This window comes from Rhineura floridana, chromosome 3, assembly GCF_030035675.1.
Source record: "Rhineura floridana isolate rRhiFlo1 chromosome 3, rRhiFlo1.hap2, whole genome shotgun sequence".
Lineage (NCBI taxonomy): Eukaryota > Metazoa > Chordata > Lepidosauria > Squamata > Rhineuridae > Rhineura > Rhineura floridana.
In genome coordinates this window covers 74,117,629-74,133,420 of record NC_084482.1, presented here as the reverse complement: position 1 = coordinate 74,133,420, position 15,792 = coordinate 74,117,629, and the positions used below count along the sequence as shown (strand labels likewise).

General features: G+C 41.3%; 1 protein-coding gene across 6 annotated transcripts in view; it reads left to right on the top strand.

Annotated features, from left to right (window-relative positions):
- Positions 1 to 5,064: 5,064 nt before the first annotated feature.
- The window catches only part of STXBP2 (syntaxin binding protein 2), a 47,392-nt gene continuing 36,664 nt past the window's right edge, over positions 5,065 to 15,792 (top strand). Inside the window, exon 1 of one of the 6 annotated variants that reach the window (XM_061616590.1) lies at positions 5,065 to 5,192. Coding sequence is in view for 3 of the 6 variants with exons in the window: in XM_061616593.1 (XP_061472577.1) it covers positions 7,128 to 7,173 (46 nt within the window). In the remaining 3 variants the exon portion in view is untranslated. Of the gene's footprint in view, positions 5,193 to 5,225; positions 5,372 to 5,984; positions 6,004 to 7,075; positions 7,174 to 15,792 lie in introns of those variants that run through there. The other 5 variants (XM_061616589.1, XM_061616592.1, XM_061616591.1 and 2 more) reach the window with 5 other exon arrangements.

Genomic DNA, 15,792 nt, shown 5'->3' with positions numbered 1-15,792 from the left:
TGAAAACATAAGCTTTCAGTCTTTTTCTTTCTTGTGTGTAGGAGTCAGACATGTTTAAATTTTGAAGAGGGCAATGTTTTGCAAACTTCTCAATATGAAGTAAACCCCGCTGAATTCAATAGGACTTCCTTTTGAGTAGACATGGTTAGGATTGTGCTGTAAATTGATGGGACTTTTGAGTAAACATAGCAAAGAATTGTGTTTGTGTTGTATATTTTTCTCTCCCCCTCCAATCCTATTTTTAAAGCAATTAGGCAGGGCTTACTTAGGTATCGCTGTTTTTATTATGTAGGGAACTAATACTGATTTTATTTTATTTTTAATGTTCTGCAATAGGGTTGCCAGGCCCAGCCTCCAAGAGGTCTTCTGTATCTTTAAAAATTGTGCAGGGGGAAGGGAGAATTTCACCTTGTGGTTTTTCCTATTACAATGTTGCAAGGAAACCTGCACTTGGCTGAATTTTCTCTTCTCTTAAAGATACAGAATCATTCTCAGGCCCTGAGCCTGGCAACCCTATTCTGCAATGATCAACTGGTTTTGACAATAAACTATTATATGGGGTGTATGTATTTTTACATCTCCAGTGTGTGTATATGGGGATGTTTCCAACAACCCTGTGAGGCTGCAGTCTGGAAACCAAGGCAGCTCACAATAAGAAATAAATCCCTTTAAAATCCAGTAACCATAAAAACAAGTATAAACAGTTGCTAAACAGCTTAAAGTGGCATGATTCTGAATTTTGGGTTGTGTGAATGAAATTGCTTATCACTTGAGGTTACAGTTCTCTGCATGCTTCCATGTTCAAGTAAGCCCCATTTAATACATTGGGAATTGCTTCTGAGTAAACAAACATAAGATTGCACTATAAATATGTTTACAGGTTGTGTAAATAATAAACATATTTGATAGTCATGCTTATATAAATATTTGTTCATACTATGTCCTGATACTTATCTGATTTCACACTATGGTTTACAATACTTCCCCTACATTTTAAGTGTGCCCTTCTTCCTTGGGGTGGTCATGGTTCCGCTCTGCCGTTTTCATCCTGAGGGGCAGATTAAGCTGAGAGATGGTGAGTAGCCATGGTCACCCAGTACACTTTATAGCTCATTTCCACTTTAAAAAATTAATTAAAACAATTTACATGCAGGCAAAGTTGATTAAGTAGATCCTCACAATATGTTTAAAGCACATCCAACTTGTATTTAAAGCACACGACTTCCCCTAAAGAATCCTGGGAAGTTTCCCCCTCACAGTTATAGTTCCCACCACCCTTAACAAACTACAGTTCCCATGATTCTGTGGTGTGGTTCATATGCTTCAAATATGTGTTGCATGTGCTTTAAATGAATTGTATGGATTTGCTCTAGGTACGATGTGCATTCTTTAGTGAATTGAAAAGAACAATTGTAAAAGATTTTTTTAAAACAGGGGAAAAGTTGTAGCTCAGTGGTAGGGCATATGCTTTGCATGAAAACGCCAAAAATTCAATTTCTGAAAAAGACTATAGCCTGGAATCTTGGAGAGCCAGTGCTGGTCCATTTCATCAGTACTCAGATAGATGGCACCAAATCGCCTCAGCAGTATAAGGCAGATTCCTTTGTTCTTAAAAATGGAAAGAAACCCAAGGGCACTGGTGTGCTGGCTCGTTCGGGGTCGCGAGAGCCGATTGTTAAAGTTTTGAGAATTTTGTGAGCTGTTTGTTAACAGAGGGAGCAGGTGAAATCTTCTGCTCCTCTGATTGGTGGATGAAAGACATGTGCCAGAAGCATGGGCTTCTGGGTAGAGCTTAGAAAAATTACTTGTTTGAACTGCAACTTCCATCAGCCCAATCTAGTGGCCATGCTGGCTGGGGCTGATGGGAGTTGTAGTTAGGGTTGCCATATTGCCAGGTTAGCCGGGTTTTACCCAGATTCTTTGCATGCCACCCGGCACCCCTTTAGCCCCTTAGGTGGCCCGGATTCTCATCTTTATTTTAAAAAAAAGTTTCTAGGTGGTCCGGTTCTCGAGATATACATAAAAACATCAGACACCCCCCCCACTGTTAAATCTTTTTTAAAAACAAATCTGTACTTTACAGCACTTTGTAGCTCAGTCTAACCCCGCCCACTCAGGATTGCAGCCAATCAGTGTGAAGCCAGTTTGGTTGACCTGGGCAGTGTCTAGAAAACCTCATTGCAATGTCAGAAAATGGTGGTGTCCCCCCCACCCGTTTATCTGAAAATCTCATAAATTGGGTAAGTATATACATTTCATGTTTTTTCCCTCTTTTTTGGGAGCAGGGTCCCTATGTCTCCAAGCATCCTACAGTCAGCATGAAAAGGGAGTGTGTTAGTCACTGAGAAGAGTCTTCTAATAGGCTTCCTTGCCTTTCCTGCTGATTGGAGCCAATCAGAGTGAAAGCAGGTGAGTCAACCACTGAGAAGACTCTTCTCAGTTGATAACGCTCTCCACTTACAAGCTGATTGGCTCCTAGAGATGTTTGTTGTGAGAGAACGCATTGACAAAGATCTCATTCTTAATCCAGGATCAAAAAAAGGTGTATGTGGCTGCAACTATCATGAAGGGACTCTGCACTTCTGAATTTTCTACTAAACAACTGATAAATACCTATGTAACTTTGTGTCTGGAGACTTATTATTAAGAATCACTTTCCATAATTGTAAGGAGGTATGTCCACATGCAAGCATCCCAGGCACCTAAATGAGGGGTGAGAGCAGCATAGGGACATAAGCAGATGTCTTATACCAGGGGTTCCCAAACTTTTCTTCTACATAGACCACTTGAAAATTGCTGAGGGTCTGTAAGTATCTGAAAATTTACTATGGGCATATGCAAGATAATTAACTCCCATTAGTGATAAGAGCAAGAATTTGGGCTGTGTGTATGATATTGTAATTTAAAGGTGTAATTTTAATTTTGCTAGTTGTTTATGTCACTACTATTGCCATTACATTCAGTGATATATGGGAATTACGATTTACGAGTAACATTAGTAGAAAAAATTACTAAGGATTCTGTATGATCTGGTACGGGAGGAGGTCCATGGGGGTGACACCATGAATTACCGCACCGGGTGACGCCAACCCTAGTGACGCCACTGTTCATGGTGAATGAATGGCGGGGTATAAATGTAATATAAATAAATAAATAAATTATAAACCCCCTCTGAATGCTTACCATGAAAACCATAAATTGGAGTGTGTGTGTGTGTCTTCTGCAGTGGTAAATGTAATTTTTTATCAGTAAAATGCTGTTGTGCTCCTTTAGCATTCCTAGATAATGTGTAAACAATTAGTGCGACCTACAAGCAAAGAACAAATATAGCCAACTATAGCTCAACATTATGCATATAAAAAAGTATAAAAGGTATAGGTAAGTCCCTCACTCACCTACACCTTTTCTATACAGATGTATATCTTGGGCAGTTAACTGAAACTGAAGAATAAATATTAAGGATCTAAAGTAAATTATAAAAGAATACAGTTAGAATGTATCACAGTCGAATTAAAATGGTCTGTTTGGATGCATAGTCCTGTGTCGCTCACCCATAGCAAGAAGTCAGGACTCAGGATATACTGCAGCATTGCAGAGACTAACTGGATTGTTGTAGCATGAGTTTTAATAGGTAGCAGTAGCCTACTATATCAGGTTGATGAAGGAAGTAGGCATGAGTTGGAAGTACGCTAATGGACTCAGGCCGCTTCTTCAGTCTGTCCCTTGACTGCAATCATGCAAACATCTATGAATGCCTTTGCCACAGTTAGTATTAAAGCTGCTGTGGCACTCTGGGGGTATGTGTGCTTTGCTCTTCTTGTTATGTTGCAGGATACTTGAAAGAGATGAGAATGACAGAGGAGAGTAAGGTCACCTGATGTTTTTCCCTTGCCTGCCCAGAGCATCCCCAGCCCACCTGATCTCTGCATGAGTATTCTGTTCACATCCTTCAGAAGCTGGACAGTAGAGAGGAAACTACAAGAAGAGCTGAGCAGCAAAAATGTGCTATGTCTGGTGGTCAGAGTAGGTAGGGGTCTGGTTGACTTTAAATGGCTCTCATTTTAATCTGTGATACAGCTGCCAAATAGATTCAAAAGCATCACCTAATGTACTAATGATTTCAGCCCTATTTCTAGCCATTTCCACCTGCAATTCTCTGGAAAACGGTTTGTTTTGTTCCCACTTCACCATGTATGTCTGATCCTTTTCAAAGAAGATAGGTTAATATAGCCTTACAAATAATTATTTGGGTATGTGTGTGGATGTACTCCCTCCCACTTATGGGAGCCCTTGCTGTTCCTTATGATCTGTCCTCCTGCCCACTCTGATTCTTAGGGCTCATCCACACTGCAATGCTTTGAGGTGGGTGTGTCAATCGTTCCCCTCTGCAGGCACACTCCCTCCTCCTCCTCCTCCTCTCATTTCATTTCCTGTCAGATGAAGAGAAACTCTGCTTCTCTCTCCCGTTCTGTAAGTTTCTTTTATGTTGCTGCAAACGGTGCCTTTATTTTCTTTCCCTCCCAACTTGCACACAAAAGCATAACGCTGCTCAAACAAAGATTTATATTTCATCTGTATTGTTAAAATAAAAACAATCATACTTCCAGCTTGTTTTTAAATGAAACTTGCTCGTAGAACAAACTGAGCATGCTCAGTTGCCAGGTAAGGAGAGGGAGTGGGAATATTAAATTAGAGGACATGGTCTTTAGTAAACTGCATGACTGATGCTTCCCCTCCATTGTGACTAGAAAACACCATGTTTGCAGCTGGCATTGATCCCTTACTGTAGACGGTGCAAACAAAACGGAGGCAAAAAGAGTGTCTTTAGCGGGAAGTTATGTTCCCATGTGGATAAGCAGACACAAGGTGTGGAAAGAAGCCATGATTGGTCACTGTTCAATGGCACGTGTCCACTGCGTGCTGGAAGATGCGCCTCTCTCTACGTCCTGTTCTGTGTGTACGGTCTGGCGCCAACCACAGGCCGCTGCGTGAAGCGGTTCTTTTTTTTCCCTCGCAAACAAAGTCCGGAAACAGGATTGTAGCCCGAGTTGACTTACGCACTGAGTTCAATGGAACTTATTTGCAAGCTGCAAGCGGTCATGTCACCTTGTGCTGAGCAGGACAGGCTGACCGTTCGAGCAAGCATGCGTAGACTCGGGCTGCACCTCGCTGTAGCACCATCATTTGAGGAGGCAAGAGCATACTTCACCTAAGGGGTGTGTCTCCCGCGGGCAGGCTGAGGAGGGGCGAGTCCCGAGGTCGGCTCCGCCCGCTTGCAGACGCGGAAGCAGCGGCCTCCGGAGTAGTAGGAGCCGAAGCGGGACTTCGGGGGTCATGGCGCCGGCAGGGCTGAAGGCTATAGTGGGCGAGAGTGAGTGTGAGAGGCAGCGGGAGAGGGTCTTACTGAGGATATAACACGCACGTCTTTGATCCTGTTTATACGTGTGTGTGTGTGTGTGAGAGAGAGAGAGAGAGAGAGAGAGAGTCAATCATGGCTTTCGCGAGGGAGAAGGACGAAAGGGTGTAGTTCCCTCTATTCCACACAGCCTTTCACTCGATCGCGGAGAGCGACTGTGCCCCGTCATAGGGGAACGCGTGTATTTGTCATTGTTGGGGAGTTGGTGCCCCTCTTTTCCTCCTCCTGACCTTATATCGTGCCTTCCGCGGGAAGGGTCACACATGAAATCTGTACACTTCTTGTCGTAGTCACAGGTGCCTCTCTGATAGGACCACCTCCGGATGAAGGCAGGGCTGCCTTGCCTAGCCTCTTCTCTCCTCCCTCCCCAGTGAGGTTGGAATGGGAGAGAACCGGGCTTCAAAACTCAAATTGCTGTTTTTTAAACCAGGGGCGCGTAATTATTTTATCATCTTCCCCTGTGCAGCTCCTTTTTATGAATTAAGTGATCGGGCATTACTAATGCAGTCTGCTTCTAACCTTGTGAGATCACGAAATGTGCATTAGAACCCCGCCTCCCGAAAAGATGTCTCTTCAGCTTTTCAAGTGTAAACTTTAAAGAGTATTACCATTTTGTTTAATTGCTAAACTGTTCTTTTTTCTTAAGCACTGTGTATTGTCATTTCAAGCTGTTTCTTGTTGCCTGATCCTTAGTGGCTAGATGATTATGATCTTCTAAATATCTGAAAACTGCCAAAAGTCTTTCTGTTTACTCTTTTTTCCCCTGTGCTAAATATACTTGGTTTCTTGATATCCTATATGTTTTACTTTCTCTTTCATTATCTTAACAGTTCGTTAAATTTTTCCAAATTTGCCAACATTCTCCTTCAAGTGTAACAACCCAGAGAGGAACAGTTTACTCACAATCTGCTTGTAGCTATCAGTTTCTTCTACTCTGAAAACTTTGATGGTAAGCCAGAAACTGGGGCAGGTTGTAAGAACTGCAGCATCCTAGATCTGGCCAAAAGTGTATGTCAAGGGTAAGGATCGGACAGGGGTGCTTGTTACTCCTTGTTCACATGATAATACAGATTACCTCTCTTTCCTCACAGTTAAAACCAGATGTTTGATAGCCAATGCTTTTTTTAAATTCAGGACTTAGGTTATAGTCGTATGCACAATTACCTTGGAGTAAATGCTGTGGACTTATTCTTGATTAAGCATGCTGAAGGCTGGGCTATTTCTTGCTTGGCAGCCGGTTGGTCCCAAGTTATGCAAGGCAGATGATACAATATTAGTTATCTTGTAAAGCTAGTTTTATGTAAACATGCTGAAATAAGGTTAGGTTAAAACAAATTCATGCTAATGTGCCTTAACTTTGTTGTGTGGGAGAAGATGAAAGGTTGCTCAAATTTCTGTTGGTGTGGTGCTTGTTATACAGAGTGGCTGCATTTTAGGGATGCTGTACGTATGTGTTCTAATCTCTGCCTGCTTGTAGTGGCAAGGAACAAAGGGGTGGAGAGGGTTGGAAAAGTGATCAAGTAAATCAATTGCTACATTGGCCAAATGAGACTTCTGAAATCTGAAATACTGTATTTTTGTCTGGTTTTTATGTATGAAACACTTGCACACTCTGAAAACGTGGGTGGTTCAGTGGTAGAGATGAAGGGAGTGGTGGCAGGAACAAATAGTCTGAATTCTGGATGAATCACGTCACATTCTACCCACTGAGATGGACAGGAAACAGCATCAGACCAAAGAAAAGTCAAAAGATAATGGTGTGGAAGCAAAATATTGTTTATTTATTTATTTTCCAACAATTTATATGCTGCTTTCTAAACTGGTTTTCTAAGTGGGGCACAACAAGTGATTGAAAAGATAAAATCAAAAGGTCCATTGTACTGCTGCAGGCAACTAAAAACAGAAAAGCAACAACCTTATGTGCAAGAAGGCTTGAGCGTGGAAGTGTTCCAAGATGGTGATTAGTATTAGTAATTGGCTGATTTTGTATTAGCCAATTACTTTGGCTAATTGTATTAGTAGTTGGCTAATTTTGAAACTGTTGAACAATCTGCGAATACTTATTAGTCTTTTGACATCACTGTGCTGTTCCATACATTATGTAGCAACTGGGCATGGTTTTATGTAAGTGTGCCTGATAGGAAAATGATAATCTCTTTGCTCTTACTACTGTTTTAGAATCCCTGCCCTTCAAACTCTAGACAGCTTCCTCTGGCCTGTGCCTGTGACCCAATTAAAGCCCTCCCATAGGAAAAGAACAAGAAGCATCCTTACTCACCCACAACGAGTACTATTCAGCACTCTTAATTGGAAGTTTGTTTTACACCATTCTGTTGTGCCAGTAACAGTGCTGTGAGAGATGTACAACAATAGTATTATCATTTACAGATGGGGGGCTAAGATTAAGAAAGAAACTTACTAGAAGTCATACAGTGAACCCTTAGCAGAGGTGAGCCTTTAAGCAAATGCTCCCAGCCAGAATAAAGTTCAGTTCTTCAAATTCATTGTGGGCAAAGGCCATTGAGCACTTTAGGTTTGCTTTGATTCCTACTGGGCATGTAAACAGCTACATAATCCTTGCATTTTACAAAGAGAGCAGGAGATGGAGGTGGTTTAAGTGAAAGCATTACAAGACCCTCACATTTTCTTCCTTTTTGCAGTTGCTGGGAGAGGTTTCATTCTGGAACTTACCAAATCTTCCTAGATCTACTAAAGCCAAACAACTTAATAAATAGCAAACTCAGTGCACAGTGCTCTGCACAGTTGTAAAGATAAAACACACACCCTGAGAGCAGAACCTTATGGACTTGCTTATAGACAGTTTTCTTCTTCGGTTATATGTGGTTACTACTGGAAGGAAAGAACATTTCAAATTAGTAAGTCTTTCAGCCAATTGAAGAACTTGGTTGAATCATAATAATGTATTTTCAATTAATTAATTGAGGACACTACATGTTTAAAAATACACATCTTCCCTTTGCACTTACTGCTGTAGAAAGTGGTATACATTTTATATATCATATTTATGTGAATTGATCCGGAGTTAAGAGGAAGCTTTTACTGATAAGAGCCATTATTATTTTCACTGCTTGCAGTTTGCTCTTAAAGATCTCATTTTGAAAGTTTGCATTCTTCCTTTGCTGAAGTTTTAAGCCAACAATTGAGAATGTGCAGATGGGTTCTCATTTTGAGTGCTAAGACTTCTTTAAAAATGGTAGGAATGTGATAAGGAGCCCTCAAAATTGTTCTGAGCAGTTTGCTCCAAACTCTCACCAGAAATAATAAACGGTAAATCAAATTTCAAACCCTCAAAGGTTTTGAGGATAGGTATTAGTATCCAGTGTCTTAAGAACAGGAAGCATTGGTCTTCCACTATATACGGTCTCCATAAGAAAGATGCAGTTCTCTTTTTTTGTCAAACGTGATATGGACACGGTTAAGAGGATTCTTTTTGAGAATTTTTGAGGCTCAGTTCTGATTTAAAATAAAAATAAAGAATGCAAGCACTTGAGCAGGCAAGAATGTTTTTTTCTCTCCTCTTGGTCATGTAGAAGTATTTGGAGCAAACAAGTTGTATCTCGCAGTGTTGCTCATCTGATGCTTCCATCAGATGCATCCATCAGCGGAATGAGGTGGAATGCAGTTTTTGGTGATTTTGCTTCTCCCTGCAGCCCCCATGATCCTCCCTCCAGTCTGCTCTGCAGGGTCCCCCAGCCCTCTGGAACAGATTGTGGGAGCAAAAGCTTCAGCAGAGAGGAGGAACTGCCAAAAATTGCTTTCCTGTTCTCCCAATGAAAGCCTTCAGGTCAGGTGAGCAACAGTATTGGATGCAGTCAAGTTTTTTAAAGAAAAAACACTGTAGTTCAGTTTTTCACCCAGTGAATTAAGGCCCTCTTGACTAGTTCGCTGCACAGTCCATTGGCTTGCACCGTGATAACTACTGAGGAGTCAGATATTGGAAATTTGGGACAAATGAAATAAACTGTGTTATGTGGCTGTCTTTGAAGACTGAGACATCAGATTGGAGAGCACGTCCAGGGACTGTTGTGGGTTTCCAAAATGGCTGTTGTTGTTGTGTGCCTTCAAGTCAATTACGACTTATGGTGACCCTGTGAATCAGCGACCTCCAACAGCATCTGTCATGAGCCACCCTGTTCAGATCTTGTAAGTTCAAGTCTGTGGCTTCCTTCATGGAATCAATCCATCTCTTGTTTGGCCTTCCTCTTTTTCTACTCCCTTCTGTTTTTCCCAGCATTGTTGTCTTTTCTAGTGAATCATGTCTTCTCATGATGTGTCCAGAGTATGATAACCTCAGTTTCATCATTATAGCTTCTAGTGATAGTTCTGGTGTAATTTGTTCTAACACCCAATTATTCGTCTTTTTCATGGTCCATGGTATGCGCACAGCACCACATTTCAAATGAGTTGATTTTTCTCTTATCCACTTTTTTCACTGTCCAACTTTCACATTGTATATCTCCCTCTCCTAGTAGAGCAACCTGTGCACTGTCTAAACCAGCGTTACCCAACCTTTTTTACCCAACACACCTTTGCAAAATCTTTTTGTGCCCAACGCCCCCTTCAGATTTATATCCCAATGCTTCCTATTCTTCCCTTAAAATATGAGTAATGCGTAAAAGGTATTTTCAATTATTGTTACTGATCATTTTTATCATGCCTTTTTATTGCACTTAGATTACACATTGAATTCTTAGTATGATTTATTAATATACATACATAGTTATAGAAAAGTAAATAAAATGAGATTTATTATAAAATACTAGTGTGATCCTTGAACTTGATGAGTTTTGGCTAACCACAATATCTGGAGTATACTTGAACAGTAATAGTGTTAAGTCACCACGACTAACAATATCCAAACGGTTTCGATTCTTCACTAGTATGCGATTCACTGCACTAAATCCTCGTTCAACTAGATAAGAAGATGGAAAGGCAATATAAAGAAGTTTTGCTTTTCTCCACAGAGCAGGAAATTTTGCATTGTTTCATTAAAAAAAGTTCATTTAAACATCACAGAAACAACGGGTAGTGAGTGTGTCCCATTCCTGAAGAAAACCAGTGAATAACTGACGGTCTGCGTCACCCGTTTGCACACGGCACTCATCCGTTGGAAGAATGGGCCCTCCACCAGTACATCCAGCTTATTAACCACTCTCTCGTGATTGGTTCCAACATCCCCCAAGACAGCATCGGAACATTACCTAGTGCCGGGGCGTGGCTAATATCCCCATTCCTTGATATGACACTGGCTGCTATTCAGAATTTCTTTACTAAAGAGCACACACTATTTATAGTGTTATTTCCATGAATTGAGACTATTAAATACATTCTAACTGGGGACAAAACAGTTTAAAATTAATGATTTATGTATTAAATAAAATTAAACATAAATACTTCAACTGTCGCATCAGACTGGCAAATGTCAGTGCCCCCCTGATGAACCCAAATGCCCCCCTAAAGTTTGTAGTCACGCCAACGCCCCTCTGAAAGGCTGTAACGCCCCCTAGGGGGGCACTACCGCCCACTTTGAGAATTGCTGGTCTAAACTGATAGCGAATGAAGGGTTCTTGGGTTGAAGGTTCTTTATAGTATGGTTGTTGGATGTTTATAACTGGGACTGTTGTTGAGTGTTAAGGTCAGTTCTGCTACAAGAGTTTTTTTTTCCTGAAGTGTGAGGAAGGCGGGTATTTGTAAGATGTTGCATCAGGGCCGGACTGGCTTTTCCCTCTGGAATGATTCACTTGGAGGCAGAATGAATTTTGCTGGTCTTGTACAGTTGGTGATCAAGGCAATTTTCTTAGTTTCTCTGCTTTTCTCAGTTCTCTGAGACCATTTAATTGTGTGCCTTGGATATCCTGATAGACAGTGTTCAAGGTTTACCAGGGTGTTGCCCCATGTCTGCAAATGTTTATTACATGTATCTGGGTTTAAGGACTGAATTGAGTGTTTGTATTTGCAGATCGACTCTTGAGTTTGGATTTGCTCCTTTGTTGCTTGGCAAAGCGCAGGACACACTGAATGCTTTCTGTTGCTTTAGAAGACATGCTTCTTGTAGGACTGTTGAGTTTTTGACTGTAGTAACGACTCAGACTTGAGGAAAAGCATTTTGTCCCTAAAACATGGTTAATGGATCCCTGCCCAGCTGCCTTGAAAACATCAAAGAAAAGAGACAATTATGTGGCTGCTTTTAGAATTTTCACTAATGTTTAATATTAATTTGATTCCCTCCAGCTGAAAAATACACCTATTGTCATATGCTCAGTGGTACCATTCACTCTGTGAAAATGTGGACAGTTGTCCACATTCTGGAAATTACGATTTGACTGGGTAGCATTCAAGGTAGATGAAGAAACAAGGCCTTCAGCCATTCTGTAATTTTGTTTCATTCCCACAGTTGACGCTAGATGTGGACCACAAAGTCTTCCGTTTCCTCCAGTATCCACGGTTGTCAGCCCTGTCCCCTAATTAGGATGCTAATAGCTGTGCTAGATTAATACTTCCAAATCTTTGGCACCAAACATTGTGGACAGGTGTGACTACAGGCTGCTTCCGGGTAGATTACACAGGGCTAATGACTGATCCTCTGGTTGTTTTTGCATTATGAATTACTTCATCATTAGTGCATCATGCATGTGCAATGATGCTGATGTGATGACACTGATACCTGGTGCCTCTCATGTGTCAAGCAGTTCTTACAGTACATTCATATGCATGAGTACCTGGAAGTGTTCTATTGAGTTCAGTGGAACTCACTTCCAGGTAAGTGTGAGCAGATTGCAGCCTAAGCCTCTTTTTGTATCTCTGTCTTCAGGGTAACACTTTCTCACAATAGGAGCAAACCCAGGTTGCCACCTCAAATTCTTTATCATGGCTTTTAGGTCAGTCTATGCTTGGTTTTCAAAGATGCTAAGTGAATTTTGCATTATCAACAGTACTTGGGTCTTCCTGACTGAAACACATAGGAGAAATGTAATTTTTATTTAGAGGAACTTGGTTCCTGTGTGGATTCAAGGGTGCTGCTTCTTTACTTGTGGTAAAGGGATGGAGACTGCCTGACCCTTCTTTCCCTGCGAAGGCCATTTGTCTGTTGCAACATTACAAGGTCAGATCTTGATGGGAGAAGTTCTCTTGTTGTATACACCGTCTTTACTTCTGAATTCAATACAAGATTTCATGTAGGTGGGATTGGCAGTCCATTATTATGTCAGTTATTGATAACTCATTAGCTATCCCCGTTTCCTCTGGGGGCATTTAGCTACTTTTACTATTATCCAACATTTAGAATCAGGACAATATGTCAAACTGAAGAGACTTACAATTAGATGGTTATCTGTGAAGAGTGGAAATGTTCTCCACGATATTAGGTAAATCAGTCTTTCTCTTACACGTACATGAATTCCATAGAGCCATGTAGCTCTGTGTCTCCTTTCTAACCTCAAAGCTGGGATAGGGAACCTGTGGCCTTTCAGATGTTATTGTATTCCAGCTCCTATCATCCCTATTGATCACACTGGCTGGGACTGATGGGAATTGAAGTCCAACAACATGTAGAAGGCCACAGGTTTCTTCATTCTGCCTTTAAAAACCCACCTTAGTTTCTGACTTGGTTCTGTTTGATGAATACCCTCTGGTTGGTTAGAATCTCATCTACTTAAATAACTAGCCTGTGGCACCTGCTTCCTTGGACTTTGTTATGTTTTGATGCTGCTGCCTGGTATGAGATATTGTGCCACCTGAAAGCATTTGTTCTTCAACAAACAAGGAGTAGCTACTTAATTCTGGGAGATTTGATGTGGAACATTAAGGCCACAGTCCTAAATGTACTTAAACAGAGAGTAAGTTCTAATTAATTTGGAAGAAACTTACTTTGGAGTAAACATGTTTAGGATTGCATTGTGCATGTAATAGCTGCACTGAACAAATAAAATAGTAGCGCTACTCTTCTTGTCCGGCAGTAATCACTTCCAGATAATTTGAAATCAGTCTGAAGACATTCTGTTCCAGTGTAATGAATCTGGTTTTGCAATAACTGAAAATGTCCTTGGAGAAAGCAAATGTGGCTGCGCTTCCCTGATTAGCTGTGCGAACAGTGTTGATGCTGCTATTGCGCAGAACTTGTTTTATAAAAGCTCTCTGTTGTAGCAGGTTAACTATGGCGCTATGCCTTGGACAGTGATGGAACCATTAATTTTATTATATTTATATCCCATCTTTTCCCACTGTGGAGCACAAAAGTCTCATATGTGGGATTCCCAAGAAGTCTCCTATCCAGTCACTGACTGGCCCCAAACCTGCTTTGCTTCATCTTCATCTTGTGCCCTTGGACCTTGCCTTGGGGCATGTCAAGAGCAGGTGATATCTAAAGCCCATTATACAGGAATGGGAGCATTCCAAGCATGCTTTTATACCCAAAAAGATCCAGTGTAGCTACTAATCTGTTCTGTTCTATTGATCAAGTTGCCTGATGCAAAAACGCTGCAATACTAGCTGTCAGGTGTGGGTTTAATAGCAGCCTTCTGTCTTTCACAAAACAGATGCAGAGTTGACCAAATTCATACTGAAGTCAACTTCGTTAATAGAAGAATGCAGACACACTTTAATCCTAGCAGGATGATTGACATAGAGCATTTTCCAGTGCCTCAAGTTGTTAAAACAAGGACTTAACTCTGGCTGAGAAACAAACTGCGTATTATTACATGTAATAGTCATGTGACTGCTTTTCCTGATGTATCTTTGAGAGAAACCCATAATTAGAGGCTTGGGGGGGAGGCCATTTTTGTCCCCCATGCCCTCTCCTGCAACTGCTTCTCTTCCCACCCATCCCGCCGGCCATGAGGTTCCAAGTGTACCTGTGTTTTGAACCCCGAGGAAAGTAAACAGATGGGGAGTGATTTTTCAGGAGGAGGAAATGGCTGGTGGGGAAAGGTTGAATCACTCCACCCACCGCTTCTTCATTCCAAATGCCCCTCTAGATGCTTTTCTTCAGAAACACTTAGTGCGCAATGGGCAGTTTGTCTCTTGGACAGAAGCTAGTTCAGTCGAAATTGCTCATGGTAGTTTCTTTGACCTGCCCAACTAATATCTCAGGGGCTATGACCGTGATTATAGCTAGCATGATCTGTTCAGGAATGGACTCTTAAATAGTAAGAAAGACATGTGAAGGAAATAAAAATAAAGGGCAGAGGTGAAAGACAGATTTGGGAAATGTTGCCAAAACTGTTCATGGAAACCTTGACTGTGTTTTCCCAGACTTCATCTGATCGGTACTATCTTACAGTAGAGTCCTGACGTTCAGAGGGCCATTCACTGCTGAAAAGTGCAGCGTGATCAATGGCACTTGTTAATATGTGGTGTAGGGAGTTGGGTATCATGGACCTCATCTGTGAGCTGCAAAGATAATTTGGAGCTCCTCAATCTTGCTGAGGGGCAGGGCCACATTTTGGAGGTTTGGTTACAGGACCATATTTTGCAAGTCATGGGGGAAGACCAGGATTCAAAGCAAAGTCTCTGAGTTCCTGTAGTGTCAAGGTCCAGAAGAGGTTTAGGTACTTGCTTTAGCTTCTTGTCAAGGAAAAGGCATAAGTGATAACATGAAATCAAATTATTATTTAACAAGCCTGAAATGTATAGTGCTAACAGATTGTGTTTCTCAGCAGAAATTCTAATAGATAACAGATATTAAATTAACTTATTAAATGGCAGATCCTATAGCATATTACTTAAATGCTCAATACAGATGTGATAAACAGCAGATTATTTATTTATTTATTTATTTAAGCCCAATCAATAATTATATCTTGACAAATTACCTAGCCACAGGGTTGACATAGGAGGTTGATTCTAATATGTTTTTGCTTGTGTTACTTTCACCAGTTTTTTATATTCTTCTGGTGTCATCTTCTACTTTTTTTCACCAATTGCTTTTCCACGGACGTACAGATTCACTTGCCTAGCTTTCGCACTTGGTGCTGATAGGAATTGCCCACAGTAGTTTGCTTTTTCACTCAGGCTCTCATCCCCTCAGATGTTCTGGATCTATCTATTCTGACTTAGGCTGCATTCCAATATGCACTTACCTGGGAGTAAGTCCCACTTGCTGTGCCCGCTGGCCTGTATGTGTTGCTGTTTAATGCCAGATCAGTACACAATAAGACCACACTCGTCCATGATTTGATCACAGATGAAGGTGCTGGTTTGGTGTGCATTACCAAGACCTGGGTGGGTGAGCTAGGAGGAGTTGATCTGACCCAGCTTTGCCCACCAGGATACTTGGTGCAACACCAGCACAGGCTGCAGGGACGGGGGAGGGGGAAGGAGTTGCTGTGGTTTACAGCACTTCCATCTCCATCACCAGG